Source organism: Dama dama, chromosome 5, assembly GCF_033118175.1.
Source record: "Dama dama isolate Ldn47 chromosome 5, ASM3311817v1, whole genome shotgun sequence".
NCBI lineage: Eukaryota > Metazoa > Chordata > Mammalia > Artiodactyla > Cervidae > Dama > Dama dama.
This window is the reverse complement of record NC_083685.1, coordinates 109,032,256-109,051,152: the sequence shown is the minus strand read 5'-3', so window position 1 is coordinate 109,051,152 and position 18,897 is coordinate 109,032,256. Positions and strand designations below refer to the sequence as shown.

General features: G+C 43.4%; 2 protein-coding genes and 2 non-coding genes across 4 annotated transcripts; all 4 read left to right on the top strand.

Moving 5' to 3' along the window:
• The first annotated feature begins 2,197 nt into the window (after positions 1-2,197).
• On the top strand, positions 2,198-2,269 carry TRNAC-GCA (transfer RNA cysteine (anticodon GCA)). Its single transcript has one exon. It is a non-coding gene; the product is annotated as a tRNA-Cys (tRNA).
• Positions 2,270-7,153: 4,884 nt separating this feature from the next.
• Positions 7,154-11,589, top strand: RPL23 (ribosomal protein L23). The gene is made up of 5 exons (XM_061143880.1): positions 7,154-7,271; positions 7,845-7,928; positions 8,219-8,347; positions 11,238-11,351; positions 11,464-11,589. Exons 1-5 carry the CDS (start codon positions 7,259-7,261, stop codon positions 11,544-11,546), a joined length of 423 nt encoding a protein of 140 aa, XP_060999863.1. The 5' UTR covers positions 7,154-7,258; the 3' UTR covers positions 11,547-11,589.
• On the top strand, positions 7,960-8,095 carry LOC133058169 (small nucleolar RNA SNORA21). Its single transcript, XR_009693277.1, has one exon. It is a non-coding gene; the product is annotated as a small nucleolar RNA SNORA21 (small nucleolar RNA).
• A 1,231-nt stretch (positions 11,590-12,820) lies between the features above and the next one.
• Positions 12,821-16,914, top strand: SPMAP1 (sperm microtubule associated protein 1). Its single transcript, XM_061141123.1, has 3 exons — positions 12,821-14,069; positions 15,551-15,650; positions 16,739-16,914. The coding sequence occupies exons 1-3, from the start codon at positions 13,863-13,865 to the stop codon at positions 16,894-16,896; spliced, it is 465 nt and encodes a 154-aa protein (XP_060997106.1). The 5' UTR covers positions 12,821-13,862; the 3' UTR covers positions 16,897-16,914.
• Positions 16,915-18,897: the final 1,983 nt, after the last annotated feature.

The window sequence follows — 18,897 nt, the reverse complement described above, 5'->3', positions numbered from 1 at the left end:
AAGACATGGGAACAACCTAAATGTCCACTGGCTGGATCAAGAAGATGTGGTACATATATGCAATAGAATACTAAGCAGTCATAAAAATGAATGAAACAATGCCATTTGCAACACTGTGGCTGAACCTAGAGATTATCATACTAAGAAAGGTCAGAAAGAGAAAGACAAATACCATATAATATTATTTATTTGTGGAGTCTAAAATATGACACAAATGAATGTATCCAGGAAACAGAAACAGACTTACAGACATAGAGAAGAGACTTGTGGTTGCCAAGGGGCTGGGGAGGGATTAGCAGATGCAGACTATTATATATAGAATGAATAAAGAATAAAGCCCTACTGTATAGCACAGGGAACTATATTCAGTATCCTGTAATAAACCATAATGGAAAACTATAAAAAAAAATATATATATATATATATATATATATATATATATCTGAATCACTTTGCTGTATACCTGAATCTAACACAACATTGTAAAATAACTAAGCGTTTTGTGCATGTTAGTCACTTAGTGGTGTCTCTATGACCCCACGGACTGTAGGCGACCACGCTTCTCTGTCCATGGAATTTAATAAAAATTTTTTTTTAATAAAATTTTTTTTTTAACAAGAATGACTCTTCTTTTTTGACTTCACTATCTGGGTACATGTGATTTCCTGAAATAAAGAACACTGAGAAAGGAGTAAATTTACCAAAAAAAAAAAAATCTTCAAGAGTTTCTTTTTAACACTCTGAAACAAAGGTAATAAAGTACAGCCCCCTACCTCATAGACTTCACATTCTAGTATAAGGTCAATATGCTGTCTGATGTGCCCGACAGACATTTAAGAGGAGATTTTAAGTATGCAGCTGGAGATCCAGTTATTTCTTGAAGTTCAGAAACATGTCTGGATTGGAAATGTGATTTGAAGAGTTGTCAGTATGTAGCTGGTAGCTGGTGAAAAATCAATCCCACAAGTGTGCTAGATTCGACTCACACTGGCTTGTGAGAACCAATTGGTAAATTTTCCAGAATTTTTAAAGCCAGTTGATTTCACTTGAAATTAGCAGATGGACGTATTTACTCTGTGAGAATTGGCAAATCCTACAAATCAGGTCCTGGGGAGCCAGTTATCAGCCTTTTATCAGCACAACCCTGCTTCTGACCGGTTCTGATGTTCTCCAAAAAGGAAGAGGCCAGCATTCTCTGAGGAGGAAAGATAAGATGTAGAAGGTTTGAGAACGGAGAACGTGTGTGAAATAATCATTTTAGAAAGTGAGAAAGTGAATCTAGGCAGTCAGTGGTGGAGGAGCAATAGACATGGAGCCTGTTTCAGGTTGGTGGAGTGGCTCAGACTTCTGAGCACTCCTCTAACAACATTCATTCTACTGCTTGGGTGCAAGCTTGGTGTAATGCCATAGTTGAGTTGAATGAGTCTGAGTTTAATGAGGTTTGGCTGATAGGTACCACCAAGGTTTATAGTGAATGAGGCACTCTGCCAACTACTATGAGGAATACAAAACGGAGAGCAACGTGATCCTACCTTCCAGGAACTTAGTCTATTGGGGAAACAAGATACAGACACCAAGGGGGAAAAATTCCTGACAGTCGAGAAAGTAAATGTAGAGAGTAATAGAACTGTGAGGAAAGCTTGTTGATAATGAGAGAAATGAAGTCAAAGACTTTCTTAATATTTGATAGTGAAAAAGAAAAACTGGACAGGTGATCATAGCTAAAGGGAGGATTTTCCAACCTAGGGGAAACCTATTGATGTCTGAAGGAGCAAAGCGAATGGAAGAGACGCAAGATGCTGGAGATACCTTGGGAAAGACAAGGGAAGCATTTTCTTTCGTGTGCAAAGCATAGGCTGGGGATTTAGTACAACTCGGGATGCAGGCAGGGAGGATGGAAATTAGACTTAAAGAATTCTCAGACGTCAGAGGTATAAGAGCTTGTAATTGTTGGAGGAGGGAAATCCCATCGCACACCCCCCAGTATGCCTGGCCGGACTGGACTTCGTCCTTTGGTCCTTCCCTCCTACTGTCTGGGTCCGTTTGGGTCTGGATTGCCTTTTCTCTTGGTCCTTAAGCATCAACCTGGGAAACCTGAAAGAACTGGTCATATGTATCAAACTATTATTAATCACCAAGGCAACGTCTGCGCCCATAAACACTACAAATAAACTGTAATCTTCTTCTTACCAGCAGAGGGGGTATAGCTCAGGGGTAGAGCATTTGACTGCAGATCAAGAGGTCCCCGGTTCAAATCCGGGTGCCCCCTCGACTCCTCACTTTTAACCCTTATCCACCTCAACATGATAGGTAGCAAATGTTTAGTCATTTGTCAGTGTTTTCTGGGAATACAGAAATTGGCCAACTACAGGCATCTGTGGATTTCACATTCTAAAAAGGTCAACACCCAAACAAAGAAATTTCCTGTCCACCCTATGGGTTCCAATATGTGTTTGGGAGTTGAATCCTTCCATGTCTGCCTGTGAGACCATTTCCACATAGGGAAAAAGAATTTACTTCTCACTTCCTTACCTGTTTCATTTTTGTCCACTCATGCATACAGCTTTCCAGAGGCTACATGATGTCACAACGGACTAAATGTGAAAACATGAAAATCCAGATGTCTTTCATTTAGCCAGATATCAAAGAAATTTCTAAAAGAATGTAAAGCCAAGCCGCTCTTCTCATTATTTTTAAAATTTAAGTACAATTCTTTTTAAGCATATGTATTTTCTCAACATTCAAGAAATGAAAAGCATGGCATCCGATGGCAAATGCTTCATGGCAAATAGATGGGGAAACAATGGAAACAGTGACAGACTTTATTTTCTTGGGCTCCAAAATCACTGCAGATGGTGACTGCAGCCATGAAATTAAAAGATGCTTGCTCCTTGGAAGAAAAGCTATGACAAACCTAGACAGCATATTCGAAAGCAGAGACATTACTTTTCCAACAAAGGTCTGTCTAGACAAAGCCGTAGTTTTCCAGTAGTCATGTATGAGAGTTGGACTATAGCGAAAACTGAGCACCGAAGAAATGATGCTTTTGAACTGTGGTGTTGGAGAAGACTCTTGAGAGTCCCTTGGACTGCAAGGAGATCCAACCAGGCAGTCCTAAAGGAAATCAGTCCTGAATATTCATTGGAAGGACTGATGCTGAAGCTGAAGCTACAAATATTTGGCTACCTGACTCATTGGAAAAGACCCTGATGCTGGGAAAGATTGAAGGCAGGAGGAGAAGGGGATGACAGAGGATGAGATGGTTGGATGGTATCACGGACGCAATGGACATGAGTTTGAGTAGGCTCCGGGAGTTGGTGATAGACAGGGAAGCCTGGCATGCTGCAGTCCATGGGGTCACAAAGAATCGGACGTGACTGAACGACTGAACTTAACAGATTTTAACAGTTAATGGATCATCTTAAATATTTCACAATTTAAATTTCTAATCTGTTGACTGTCAGTAAATAGATATAACTATACAAACAAAACTGTTTTGGAGTCCTCAATAATTTAATAATGTAAAGGATATTCAGATGAAAATATTTGAGAACCAATGCTCTAAGTAACCAACCAAGACAACTAATACAGGCAGAAAAGCAAAATTTCTGGAAAAATTGATTTTGGTTGTGGATGTGTCAGTCTGAAGTGCCTGTGGAGGTGTCCCTATCACTGTTTCCATATATAAGCAGAAATGTCTTAGGCTGAGATACAGAATTGGGAGTTATTAGCTTATTGATAGTAATGGAAGGTACTGGGTGGTGTGATCACTCAGAGAAATATACTGAGAAGGGACAATGAGTAAGGAGAGAGCAATATAACATAGTGGCTTAGAGCCTGTACTTCAGAATCAGTCAAATTCAGGATACCATTCTATCTCTACTTTTCATGATTTGTTTGATCTTGGATAAAGGCACTTAACCTTTCTATTTCCTAGTTTCCTTATTTGTAAAATGAGATTAATAATACCTAAGTCACAGGGTTGTGGGGAGGATTCAAGAAGTCACATTCCTATAAAATGCTTAACTTAATGATTAGTATTTAAGAACACTCCATAAATAGTAACTTCTATTATTACTAGCATCTTGGAAACCGTAGGTGAAGAGTGTTAAGAAGATGGGGCTGGTGCCAGTGTGCAACAATGTGAGGTCAAGTAAGATAAAGACTGAGGAGTGTCCTTGGATTGTGGAAAGAGTAGGTCACGGTGAACTTTCTAGTATAATTTATCAGTATACATAATTTCTAGTATAATTTCAGTCATATAGTGAGGAAATAAACTAGATTACAGGGGTCCAAGGAATGTGTGCACCCAGGAAGTAAGAAGTAGAGACAGATCATTTCACAGCTCTGATTTTCATGGACCAATGAAACTACCCCAGAGACGGCAGTGTTGAGGTGGTGAAAAGTTGACATAGGATTTAAAGGAACATTTTTAACAACAAAAAAGATGAAGGAAGATAATCCTTTAAATTGAGCAAATGTAGCTTTATGAGAAACACAGTATTTTCCAAATATTTCTAATTTTGCCATAGAAGAATGAAAATTTCCTTCATGTCAGGATGCTGACATATGGACACCATTGAGGTAGACTTCATTTGTTCAGCAATCATTTGCCACGTATTTATTGAGTCAGGCCCTGTGCTGAATGCTGAGGATATAATGTTGAACAACAACAACAAAAAAAATGAACTCAACTTTTACTGATCATATAGATTGACTGTCGGGGGTGGGAAGTCATTCAGCAAAGTCATGAAATACATATTTAAGGACTGAAATAAATAGTATGATGGAAAAATATCTCTTAAGAGAAGTCAGAGTAAAATTTCTCCAAGAAAAAGATATTTAAGCTGAGATCTGTAAAAATCAATAGATGTAAAAAATGTAACACTTTACATCATGTAAAAATACACGATGAGGGTGGACAGGATAGAGTATGCCAAGCATGTGTGAGGCCAATGGCTATTCAGGAGCATATATGGTGTCTGGGACAAAAAGGCCAACTCTGCAGAGCAAGAGAGACCATGGTGCAAGACGAGGTTAAGAAGTAGGACAATGCTAGATCAGGGCCCAGTAGGCCATAATATGGATTTTAACTTTGATTCTAAGAGTGCAGAAACCATTGGAGGATTTTCGGGAGAGTAACATAGTAATATCTACATTTCTGAAAAATTATTTCTGGCCATTTTATGAAGACTGAGTGGATGGACGAGGGAGAATAGAGGCCAAGAGACCTATTACAGAGCTTCAGAAGTAGTTTAGGCAAGAGTTGGAGGTGGCTTGGACCAGAGTGTTAGTAGAGGAGATAGAGAGAAGTGGACAGACTTGAGAGACACTGAGAAGGCAGACTGAAAAGAACCTGGGCAGGAATCTCAGAGGCACACCTACATGGATGCTGGTTCCGTTTATCAAGAGAGGCAAAAATGATAATGAAATCATATATTCAGAAACAAATGGAATTCGGCTAAGTGGAGAGAGAGAAACTGGTAGCTAGAGAAACTGGCAGGAGCAAGTGAAGTATTTAACAGTGAGAAGGACGATTTATAAATGTATAGATTTAGAGACCTCTTAAAGTTGAAGTGCTCCAGAGGTTAGCCCATGGTCTCTTTTATTGACCCTTTCTTCTTTTTGAACTCATCCACTATCGTGGCTTTACTTATATGCTGACAACTGCCAAATTTCTATCTCCCTCTTTCTGGAACTCCAGGCTAATACGTCCAACCTGCTACTGAAATCTCCTTTTTACATCTAACTCAACATCTCCAAAACTGAACTGCTATTCTTACCCCCAAAGCTGTTCCTCTCACAGCTTTCCCCATCTCCGTTGATGGCAACTTGCTCAGACCTAAAGCTTTGGAAACATTTTCTTCTCTTACTCTTTATCCCACATTTTGTTCACTCTATCTCCAAACATATCCAGAATCTGATCACATCACAGTACTTCTACTGCTACCAGTCTGGTCCAAACCACCACCATTTCTCTTCTGAGTTACTGCAAGAGCTTCGCAAATAGGTCTTCTTACTTGTATCTTTGTGTTCCCTCCCACAGTCTAGTCTCAGTCAGAGTGATCCTTCTGACATATTAGTCAGATCATGTCCCTCCTCTGCTTATGACTTAATGATTTCCAAATCAGTCTGTAAATGTCAAAGTCCATAGTGATGTACAGAGCCCTCCATGATCCAGTTCCACTACTTATGACCTTCATTCTATTGCTTTTCCCTCCACTTACTCTGTCCAGTCATTCCTGGCTTCCTTGCTGGTCCTCACATTGTTCAGGCACAATTGCACCTTAGAGTCTTTCATTGGTTGATGACTCTGTCTGGACTGCTCTTCTTAGACAATCAAATTGTTAACTCTCTCATCTCAAAATCTTTGCCCTAATGTCAACTTCTTCCATAAAGCCCACACTGACCATTCTATTTTGAACTGCAATTTGCCCCTCTTCCCACTTTCAGATCCCTCTTACTTTTTTCTACTTTTGTTTTCAAAGTACTTATCCCTATCTAACATACTATATGCTGCCATTATTACATCTGTGGTTCAGTATCTAATATCCACCTTCATCACCACCCTGACTGGATGTAACTTTCGTAAGGGCAAGAATGATCTGTTTTGTTCTGATATAGTCTAGTCTATGCCCAGGACAGAATCTGGAATCAGTAGTCTTTTAATATTTGAATGAATGCATCGACAGAGAGAAGCCTGAAGAATGGGAAAGCCTGAGGCAGTGAAAAGAATGATGAATATAGCAAGATAGAGAAAATACAAATGGGTCTGGGACCAAGCACACACAATATGGAATTATCTGTAGCCCTACAATGGCATCTCTCAGTTATATCACATCCTAATGAAACCATTTCCAGCTCTTTAACCCTTGCCCTCAACGCCCGTGAGTTCTCTGGGGGCCATTTAATCATTTCTGAATGTCTAGTGTCCATCTAAGTCCCTGGCACATAGTGTTCAGAAGAGGTTGTCCGATCAATTAAACCAATGTTTCTGTGTCCCAAACAACTACTTCCGAGCTCCTATTGAGTGTACTCCTTAGATCATTCATTCTGCAGCCCTCAACCCCTACACCGCTCACTTTGTAACGCGAGTTCTAGGCGACGTCCCGCGTTTATGACGCAGTAAGACAGCGCCCTAGGGAAAGAGGCGGATTGGGCAAACTCCGGTCACGTGCCCAGATTGGGCGAGGCGTCGGAGTTCATATCCCAGTGTCCTTTGTTTCTACTTCCTTTTTGTCCCTTTCCGGCCTTCAAGATGTCGAAGCGAGGTGAGGTTTTGACTTTGGAAGATCCTTCGCCATCTGTTCCGCTGTGGCTGCTGGCCTTGCCGGTAGCGGCGGCCATGGGCAGCTGGGACGATTTGCTTTGCTCGAGGCCCGAGAGGGCTTGGAGGGTTCATCGGGAGAGCACCGGGAAAGCCCCTGAAAGTGACGGGGCCGGCCGGAGGGTTGAGTTGGCAGGATCCAGTCGTGACTCTAGATCGAACTCTGCGGGTTCACTCCGCGTCACCGCTGCGGTGAAGGGATTGGAGTTGGACTGACTTAAGCCCCAGTGTGGGCGGCTTGTGCAGTCTCCCACCCTGCAGGAAGAATTGCGTGGTGCAAAAGTTGGATCGAGAATTGAGTCTTCCAGGCCAGTTAATGTCAGTCTAATGTGGTGGTAGTGAGGACTTGGCTATTGGCCTTGAGAGCTGGGTGGCACATGGGGCAGGGAGTGTGTGGATTCATTGTGCCGTTTCCCAAAGCATACGCGAGTGAACTTCTACTTTAAGCATGTGAAAGGGCAGTGACCCAGAACCATGTCTGGGCAGTGACCTCTGCTGTTTCCCTTCCTACTCACAGGACGTGGTGGGTCCTCTGGTGCGAAATTCCGGATTTCCTTGGGTCTTCCGGTTGGAGCCGTGATCAACTGTGCTGACAACACAGGTGAGACCTTCGGCTGCCCCCTGCCATACTCACCCTTTTAAAAGCACTCAGTGGGCCTTTTGCTGATGACCCGCTGAGCCGTCAAGAAAGGGCAGAGTGAAAACACCGCTTTTGGGTGAAGCGGCAGCATGTTGTGTTGTTTGGCTTCAATCGGTGGTGTGACAAGGTGTTCCACCTAGTGGGGACTAACTGCTAGGGAGTGTGACTGGAGGAGGTGGTGTTGGAAAATCGCAGCACTGCCTGATTGGCCCTCAAAACTAGTCTCCATTTCTGTTTACATTGTTTTATAGGAGCCAAAAATCTGTATATCATCTCTGTGAAGGGGATCAAGGGACGATTGAATAGACTTCCTGCTGCTGGTGTGGGTGACATGGTGATGGCCACAGTGAAGAAAGGCAAACCAGAGCTCAGAAAGAAGGGTGAGTAGCGAGATGGAATTCTCCTTTTGGTCTGTGGACAGTTGAGAGATTTCTCTCATTATTGGAAAAATGGAACAGTAATTTTGCCATTCTCAGGGCCTCTTAAAAGCTTGATCTGGTTAACAATAGTTAACAGACTTGTCTTGTCTCACATACCTACACCTTAAGTAGAAGCAAGAGCCCTGTCCTACTGGGATTTACAGTCCATCCACATGAGTCCTTCCCAAGCTGTCTCCTTTTAGTTCTTGGTTTTTTGTTCCAACTTATATTCTTTCCTTTGTGCCTCAGATTCTTGCTGTGTCCCCTATCTGGAATATTCTAATTCTAGTCGTCTTCTGCTTGTTACCCCCTTCTCTCCCCTTTTCCAAATAACCTTGAATCCAGGTGGTGATTTTTGTATGTGACATTCAGGGTTGTGTCTTCTGTGAGAGCAGATAATTGTCTTTAGTTGGTTGCTGATTCCTTGGCTACAGGCCAGATGGTACCAGGTGAGAGGGCAGCCCTAAGACCTGAATCACCCCAGGCAAGTTTCTTTTCAGGAGCCAATTTGAAAGGGAGTAGTGACACATAGATGAGATTAACTCAGGGTTGTGACTGAACAAAAGTTGAGTATGGTTACTTCTAAATCTCTTCTGATAGAAACTGAAACCAGAGGCTGCTCATTGCCTAATTGTGGACCACCCCCAAAAGTTTCCCACTGCATGTATGAATTAGGGGTTGGGGCTGAGACGGTGCTGAATTGTCTGGCTTTACAGCTTCTGATATTCAATGCACTTGACTTTCCAGCTCTGTTGCCCTCCAGTATGCACTTGGGGACTTGGTAAGCAAGGAATAACCATTGCACTTAAACACTGATAAAGCAGTGTGTTGCTCAGGGTCAGCATGCAACTGGACAGGCTCTCCTCCTAGAACGCTTGCTGGGTCTGGTCTGTGGCCTGGGAAGCTGTCAGGGACGGGCAGAGCAGCTGTCCATCACTGTGGGTGAGATGGGCAGCAGGGCGTGCTGTCTGTCTCAGTCAGTTGTGGGACAGACCAGAGAATACTTCTTGTTTTAAAACTAAGTCTGACTTTCCGACTCTATTACTTCTTTCTTCTAAATGATACTGTTAGCCCTTGAACAGCATGGGTTTGAACTGCACGGGTGCACTTAAACACAGATTTTTTTTCCCACTAAATATATATTACTGTACCAGACAACCTGAGGTTGGTTGAATCAGCAGATACAGAGTGTCAACTAAAAGTTACAGATGGGTTTTAGACTTCACATTATAACATGCAGAAATGTGGGAAAGGACAGGACTGGAAATCCAGAATCCTGAATTCATATGACCTTATTTATTTGTTAGATTCATTTGTGAGAATTGTTTTTTGTTTTGTTTTGTTTTTTTTAGAATACTGGAGTGGGTTGCCATTTCCTTCTCCAGGGGATCTTCCCTACCCAGGGGTCGAACCTGGGTCTCTCCTGCATTGCAGTCAGACACTTTAACCTCTGAGTCACCAGGGAAGCCCTGTGAGAATTGTTAAATACATGAGGGTCCAATGGAGGAGAGTCTCGGTCAGCATTACCTGTCACTCAGTGTGTTAAAAACTCAAAAGACTGTCTATGAACACAGTACTTGCTTCAAGGATAGCCAGGATCCCTGTCCTAAAAAAATTCTGTATTTCCAGTCTCATCTTAAAATATGGGGCTTCCTTGGTAGCTCAGTCAGTAAAGAATCTGCCTGCAGGGCAGGAGACCCCGGTTTGATATCTGGGTCAGGAAGATTCCCTGGAGAAGGAAATGGCAACCCACTCCCGTATTCTTCCTGGAAAGTCCTATGGACAGAGGAATCTGTTCGACTACAGTCGGGGTCGCACAAGTCAGACACAACTTAGCGACTAAACCACCACATCTTAAATATAGAAATTTTAACTATTATCCCTAGTTTGCAAGAGGAAAGCTTAAACGTCATAAGATTGCATAATCTGTTCAAGGTCTCCAAACTACTGTCAGTCAAGATTTGAATTCAGGTCTGTCTGACTCTAGTTCTATCAAGTGCAGTCGATGCTTTGAATATCGGGAAAAGTATTCACTTCAGAGCAGGTAGGTTTTAAAAGTTACTTACGACCCTGGAAAGCACTTTCTCAAAAAGTTAAACCTAGAGTTAATTAAATAAGAAATACAAGTTGAATTTCTGTTACCTGACTCTTAGGCCGCCAAGAGATGATCATTTTTAGTATTTTGTAGTATGTCCTATTTTCCAGTGCAAGACCATTTCCTTCCCATAACTCATTCTTGCTTCACAGATGATTGTCTTGGATATAAAAAGTGACAGAAATGTATAATCATTTCAAGTGATTATGTTCTGTGCATGTGCCATGAGGAATTTAGGTTAATTCCAAGTTTGCCTAGTAAAACATGTACCTTGCAGTTAGAATGGCATAAAGTGCTAATTTTATATCAAAGTTTGTACTTGGAGGTCTTGATAGAAATGAGGATGGAATATTTATTGTGTAATGAGCCTCTCCAGTATGAGGAAAGTCCGTTTCCCAATTCTATGACATTGGGATCTTAACAGTACCTACCTCTTTGGTGAAGTAGGGAAATGTATAGAAAGTGCTTAACAAGTTTCCTGTTGGTATGTTGCTGATCTGTACTCCCAGAGTACAGATTTATGCTTGTAAGGAAATGCTTGCAGTTTGAACTTAGAAGTAAGGTCTTTTCTTAAGGGGTGACGGATATTTATTAATCTCTCGCACTTGATTTTAGGAAATGAAAAAGCTAATGAGGATGCATTCTGTCCAAATGGGGAATGTTGGGAAGCTAGACAAGGTGTAAACCGCTTTCTCATGGTGCCATTGGTACTTGACAGGTTTAATGACAGCTGTTTTTTTTTTTTCCCCCTCTCAGTACATCCAGCGGTGGTAATTCGACAACGAAAGTCATATCGGAGAAAAGATGGTGTGTTTCTTTATTTTGAAGATAATGCAGGGGTCATAGTAAACAATAAAGGCGAGATGAAAGGTAAGAAAGAATCCACATCTTTGTTCAGCTTTTGAGACTTGATGATTCAACTCAAAAAGTGCACAAGGAAAGGACCTTTTGAGCTTATGTGTCGCTTCATTCTTTTATGCAGGTTCTGCCATCACAGGACCAGTTGCAAAGGAATGTGCAGACTTGTGGCCCAGGATTGCATCCAATGCTGGCAGCATTGCATGATTCTTTGGTGTATTTGTAAAAAATAAAAATTATTTGCTCCCAATGCTTGCCCTGCTGTTTGTTTCTACATGTTACTCTTGATACCACTTAATCTTTACCTGAGTTTTTTAGTTCTTAAATTACAGATGATCTGTACTGTTTGGTTACAGGTTACCCCAGGTAACTGCCCTGCAATTAGGTATTTGAGATAAGGTAGAATGTATGGTCAGATCCTGGACACTCATGGACTTCAAGGAATGATGTGAATAGGGACAAGGTACACAGGTATATAATGTGCACTTTGCAGTTACAGGTTTTCTTTGGGTAAGTTGGTGCATGAATGCATTTATATTTGTAAAACCTAACACATGGTAATTGTTCTCATGAAAGATGACTAAGTTGTTAATATCTACAAGTCCTTTTTTTTGCTATCAAAACTATTTTGATGGCATACATCTTCCAAACCCTAGTTTGAGAATAAAAGATGATAGAATGTTAACACAGCAGGCTAATACCCTTTTACCTTGCCCAAGCAATGAGAGTTGATTTAGGTGACATTCAGGGCTTGGGAAATGACCACTCAGCTGGTTTGGATCAAAAGTCTGGCCTAAAGATGTTGGAAAAGGATTTGTGTTCATGTATCTAGTGAAGTTGTAGGATAGATCTGACTCTCCCCTACCCCATCCTCCAGACTGGTGAATTTCAGGTCTTTAATGTGACATGAAGCCCCCAGGTACTCCAGGAAACTGCCTGCCAGTACAGGAGATCTGTTTGATACCTGGGTGGGGAAGATTCCCTTGGAGGAGGAAATGGCAACCCACTCCAATATTCTTGCCTGGAAAATTCCATGGACAGAGGAGCCTGACGAGCTACAGTCCATGGGGTTGCAAAGAGTCAAGACCTGACAGTGTCACAAACTATAGACTTCGTATAATTTAAAATTTGACTTATTAACATAAGACTTGCCTATCATAGTGTAAAAAGATTAAACATGCCAAGTTGATACATCAGGACCAGTGATTGTGTACAAGTATGTGGTGGTTTAGTTGGGAAGTCTTGTGACCCCATGGACCGTATCCTGCCAGGATCTGTCCATGGGATTCTCCAGGTAAGGATACTGGAGTGGGTTGCCATTTCCTTCTCCAAGGGATCTTCCTGACCCAGGGATTGAACCCTGGTTTCCTTCACTGCAGGCTGATTCTTTACCAACTCAGCTACCAGGGAAGCAGGTATGATGCAACCTTTTTCTAATTAATACTTGTGCTTTTGTACAATAAACAGGCTTCCCTCGTAGCTCACTGGGTAAAAATCTGCCTGCAATGCAGGAGACCCACATTCCACCCTGGGTTGGGAAGATCCCCTGGAGAAGGAAATGGCAACCCACTCCACTATTCTTGCCTGGAGAATCCCATAGACAGAGGAACCTGGCAAGATACAGTCCATGGGGTTACAACAGTCAGACATGACTTAGCAACGAAACAACCACCACAGTAAACTAGTAACATGAAAGAATTCCTGAATTTGTTACCTCATTTGTGAAATAATAGCACCTCAGTTTGTATGAGGAGCAGAGAAATTTGTATAAGGCCCTTTGTAAAGCATCTATATAAAGGGAAATTGGAGAAGTAAACTAGAAAGAAAAATCACTTTAACAATAGAGAAAATGATTGTTCATGTTTTGCTGTATCCTATTATATACACAAAATTAACCAGAGGGGAAAAGTATGGTAATATGTGTCAACTTACTGTTGAGTTTTTAAATTTATCAGGAGGAGGTATATTAGCTGATGAATTGGGTAGGGAGGGAAGAAGTGATTTAAATGGATATACTAGAAGCCAGGAGGTAAGTTCTGGTTCTGGATCTGTCACTAAATGAATTAGGAAATACTCCAACATTTCCTAGCTTCAACTTAAGAGTTCTGTAAAATTCAAGTTGGAAGTAGATGCTGTCTGAACTGGTCATTCAGGTTTCAGGGTTTTCAAAGGAACTGGGTTTGGGAAATAGTATATAACAACGTGGGAGCAGAGAACCTTGCTCTTAAAAGGAGCACGGAGAGTTGGGACGATTGCGCTCACAACCACATTCAGTCATCCCCCTTCTCTTCAATCTCTGACTCCTTGCATAGTTACCTCCTAGACATCCCTTACCTCGGGACCATGCAAGCAACTACCCCCACATCCCTGCGAGGCTACCCCGTAGGATGGGGACAATAGGGTTTGTGTCCCCTACTGTGACGCCTACGTGATGTTTAATTCCACGTCACTATGTGCCAGGGAACCTCCACCTAGGACACTGCGCTTCTGCCAGAAAAGCCCTTGGAGGCTGCGGTTGTCTGGATGGCGCACCTTTGCGCGTGTCCTCTGCGGCGAGAGAAGGGCTTCATTCTGGATGGGGTGGCCGTGAGCACCGTGGCCCGCTCCTACGAGCACCTGAGGCCCAAGCTCTGGTCCGCGATTCCGCCCTACAACGCGCAGCAGGACCAACACTCCCGCCGGTACTTCCGGAGCCGCGTGGTTCCGCCCATCCTAAGGAAGACTGATCAGGTACCCGAGCCCCGCGTAGGACCCGGCTATCTGCGCCCGCAGAGCTTGGCCCAGGTAGCCGGCTGGCTTCCCAGATCCGGGCGTCTGATGCTAGCGCCCTCACCACCACGGAGGCTGCCCGATTTGCACCCTCTCAGCTTTCTGGATGAAACTCCAGAATTGCTGGAGGCAGGAGACAGGTGTTGAGCGCGAACTTACTGAGCTCACCTTCCATGCCTGAATTTCAGAATGATCTCATTTCAGATCTCTGCAAGCCTCTGCCAGAGAAATTGGGTTCTTTGTCCTTTTTGGCGTCACGGATTCACCTTTTGGGGTGATCTCCCGCCGCAAATTCTCAAAGCCCGACCCTCAGAGAACAAGACAAAGAATTGCCGAGGCCCACTAGGCGAGGTGCCCTCGGTCCGGTGATGTAATGCGACCTTCTTTGAACAGACTGGAAGGAAACCTCCCAACTTACCCAGCCCTCGCTTCTACTCAGTTGCACATCCCCCTTACGGGGGATCAAAGATTCTGAGTCTATTACAGGCTGACGGCTCCAATTTTTTTCAACACTTTTGCTTCCAGTATTTGTCACTATTAATACATATCAGTGATACGGGGAGAAGAGAACTGAATGCGGGTTATTCTGTAAACACATCTTGGGTTTTCAGTGGTCCCAGGTGATTGTGTGTGCGCATGTGTTTTCAGCACAGGCATACGGACCCACATCGGTGCCATATTTGGGTGCGTTCGCTGACTACTCATGTAATATTTATAACAGAAGGAAGCAGAATCTGGGGGAAAACTCCAGAACTTAAAAGTTCGAAAAATAATATGATGTACACACTTTTGAAACTGTCTATGTTCCATTTTGTAAGTTTTCTTTAATAGTCACAACCACCGTTTGCGGTAGGTACTATTTTCATTTAAATAAAGATCGTGTTTACTGAAATTTGCCAGACCCTTTATTTGAGGCCCGTTTATGTCTCACTTCAACCTCAAAGTACTGTTGAGGAAACTGAGCTCCAAAAAAGCTGTGTCTGACCTCAGGTCTTGTTACGGGCAGAACTGGAAATGGAACCAGTCTTCCCTGATAGCTTAGACGGTTAAGAATCTGCCTGTGATGTGGGAGACCTGGGTTCAATCCCTGGGTTCGGAAGACCCCTGGAGAAGGGAATGGCTACAGCCCTCCAGTATTCTTGCCTGGAGAATTTCATGGATAGGGGAGCCTGGCAGGCTACAGGCTATGGGGTCCTGAAGAGTTGGATAGGACTGAGCCACTAACACTTTCACTTTCTCTGGCATTAGACATTGAGCTTGTAACTACCAAACTACAATGCATCTCGCTGAAAGGCAATAGGTCACTATGTTTAATCTGTCTGGCCCTCTTACCCCTGGGCTGTGACCTCTCCCTCCCCCAACAAGCCAGGAGGCAAGGCTTGGACTGGGCTTTTTTCGGCATCACGGCTGACACTCTTCTGCATTTTCTCTCTCACTCTCAGGATCACGGCGGCACAGGAAGGGATGGCTGGATAGTGGATTATTTCCACATCTTCGGGCAAGGACAGAGATACCTCAACAGGAGAAACTGGGCAGGGGCAGGCAAGTGCCTCCTCCCTTTCCAATCTCATCATGATCTCACCTGGGAAGAGTGGTGTGCCTTCCCCAGTGAGAGAAACTGGGTCCTAAAGAGACCTGGAAGGGAAAGAGACCTAGCGACTGACTGCATCCTCCAGTTTTCTTCTCATGCATGAGCAGATGGTGTCACAGTGCTCCCTAATAGCTAGTTATTGAACACCCACTTTGTGTCAGGTGCTTTTTATCCTCAGAATATCAAGTTACAGCCAGGGAAATTGAGTTTTAGAGAGGTAAAATGATTTGTTAAGAAGGGTTGGAATTCCCTGGTGGCTCAGTGGTAAAGAATCTGCCTGCCAATACAGGACACATGGGTTCAATCCCTGCATTGGGAAGATCCCCTGGAGGAGGAAATGGCAACCCACTCCAGTATTTTTACCATCTGAGCCACAAGGGATAGATCCACTCCAGTATTTTTGCCTGGGAAATTCCATGGACAGAGGAGCCTGGCAGGCTATAGTCTATGGGATCACAAGAGTCAGCCATGACTTAGCAACTAAACCACCATCACCAAGGGCTGAGCTGAGATTGAAATTACACTGTTTCCAAGGAAAGCCTGTGTTCTCACTGCTCCCAGAGCAGACTGTGTCCTGCTCGCTCTCCAGGCCCAATTTAGCAGCAGTAGGAAAAGGGAGCTGTTTTTCTGGCAGGGTGAGCCCTCCTCCTACCCCACCTAGTCACATGATCCCTCACGCCATTGGCCAAATTGAGCTCATCTGTTTTCTCCAGATGGGTCAGATACAAGGGTGAAATCGTCTCAGTTCTCCAGGATACAAGGCAAGTTCAACCAAGCCCAGAAGTTTCTGGCCCTTCTTCTCCCAGCACATATCATTCACGCTCCCTCTGCATGCTACCCCTGGTATGAGGATGGGTTTCCAGGATGCCATCTGTCTCCTCCACCTCATCCACCCTTGGCTCTTCAGGACTCGGGGTTCAGCAGGGACATGGGAGCACAGTGACTATAATTGAGTGAGCCTCCTATACCAGCCCAGTGGGAGTAGGGAAAACAAGAAGGGGCTGAATACTGGCTCAGGCCTCTCTCTCTGTCCCCCAAGGGCATTCTCTCCAGCAAGTGACCGGGCATGACCACTATAATACCAACCTGAAGGCAACCCAGGGGTTCAATGGTCGGTTTGGCTATCGCCGGAACACCCCAGCCCTTCGCTACTGCCCATCTGTCTTTGGAGAGATCACCCGGTTCCCCCTCTTTTAACAGCAGCTCTTCTCTTCATGCTCCTCCACCTGAATTTCTAAGACAGATGTCTATATGAACTCCCAGTGTTATTTTATATTAAAACTTTTGTGTAAGTGCCTCAGTGTTCTGTTTCATCCCTGAGGCTGGGGGAGGGGGAAAGCTAGTTTCTCCACCCTCAGCTTCTCTACCCTGTGGAGGAGGTGGGAGAGGAAAGGGTATCTCAGGTTGTGCCCTTAAATTCCATGTAAATAGAGTGCCAGACTTGAAAGGAGAAGTCTCTGGTCTCCCCTGTATAAGGAGGAAGCACACTACTTAAGCCCTCAGAAACTCTTCCCCAGGCATCAGGAGGGCCCAGGTCAGAAGCTACCTACTGTTTCCATCAAGAACAGAGCAGGCAATGTGGCCACAGGGATTGTTGGTTGTCCTGAGAAGTTCCTCATTTTTCTGGATCACCCCATCCAGAAGAACTGATGTCTTCCTCCTCCTTCCCACCTTCAACTCATCACGAGGCAGGGGATGAACAGGGTGATATCTGGAGCTGAGGATCATGACACAGTAATATGGTGTTTGTGAAAGCTTTCTCTACTAATGCTATATCAGTTTCCTTTTCAGCTAGTTTCCAGCGTGTCAGTTTTCAAGTGCCCCCACCCCTTTTATTGGTGGCCAAGAAAAAAGCCAAAGCAGATTACAGATACAAAAGGGGTGGAGCCTTAGAATACAAAGCTTGCAGGAATTCTACAGTGGGTGGAAACTGTTTGTATTGAGTCACCATAAGTATGGGACAAGGAAGATAACCTCCAATAGGCTGTGGGGGTATAGCTCAGGGGTAGAGCATTTGACCTCAGATCAAGAGGTCCCTGGTTCAAGTCCAGGTGCCCCCTTCATTCTTTACCATTTTATGTTCATTTAATACTTCACTCCCAGCCCCAGGATGACTAGAGGAGAAAGACAAGAACTCCCAAGGGATTCTTGTCCAGCTTACTAGTTACTCCCATATTCCAAACAACCACTGAGGATAAATCCCTGGAAGATTCCACTGGTCTTCAATTAAGACAAAGTCCCTGAGGAAATTCTTAGATCTGAGAACTGTGATTACAATTTATGGATATGACATGTGACAGAATAAAGATAAAGATGTTGGTATAACATATATAGTTGAGGGCTTACTGCACATAAGGCTGTGGTAAAGGATGAAAGAGGGCAGCTATCCTCAGGGAACTTCTGTAACAAGAGGGAAGCAGGACTTCTGTAACAACTTTCACAAACAACTTTCCTAAACTTTTCTAACAGGAAGGAGGACACAACTTTTGAGAGAATGACATAGCCTAAGGACACAACATAAACTGATTAGAATCAAATGGGACCAAGATGGCAGACTAGTCTAGTCCTTGGTCCTCAATCAGAAGTGAAATGACACACCCAGAGGTGCCATGACAGTTCCAAGACACTGTTAAAAGACCAAGGAATGGGCAGTGGCCCAAATCCTGGAAACTTCCCCAAAATAGTTGGAATAATCATTAGCATATGAAATTACCCAGCCTATAAAAACCAACTACGCCACATTTCATGGCCACACTTGCCTTCTGCGATGGCCCACACTCTGTCTGTGGAATGTGTTTCTCTCTGAATCTGAATAAATTCATTTCTTACCTATCACACTTTCTCTCTCATTGAATTCTTTCTGTGATGAGACATCAAGAACCTGAGTTTTATTAGGCCCTGAAACCAGATACTGTGGATTTTGTCTGGGTTCAAGTCCCAAGCAGGGTTTTGACTGGGTTCGAGTCCCAGTCTATGGTAAATTGATTCACTTTCAGTCTAATGGAAGTTCACACATTTCCACATAGCCATTTAGAGCAAGAGCACTTTATTGCTCAAGAAAGAGATAGCTTTTAAAAAGACCCACCACACAGGGAACTTATTCAGTACTCTGTAATAATCTATATGGGAAAAGAATGCATAACTGATTCACTTTGCTATACAGAAGAAATTAACACAACATTGTAAATCAACTATACT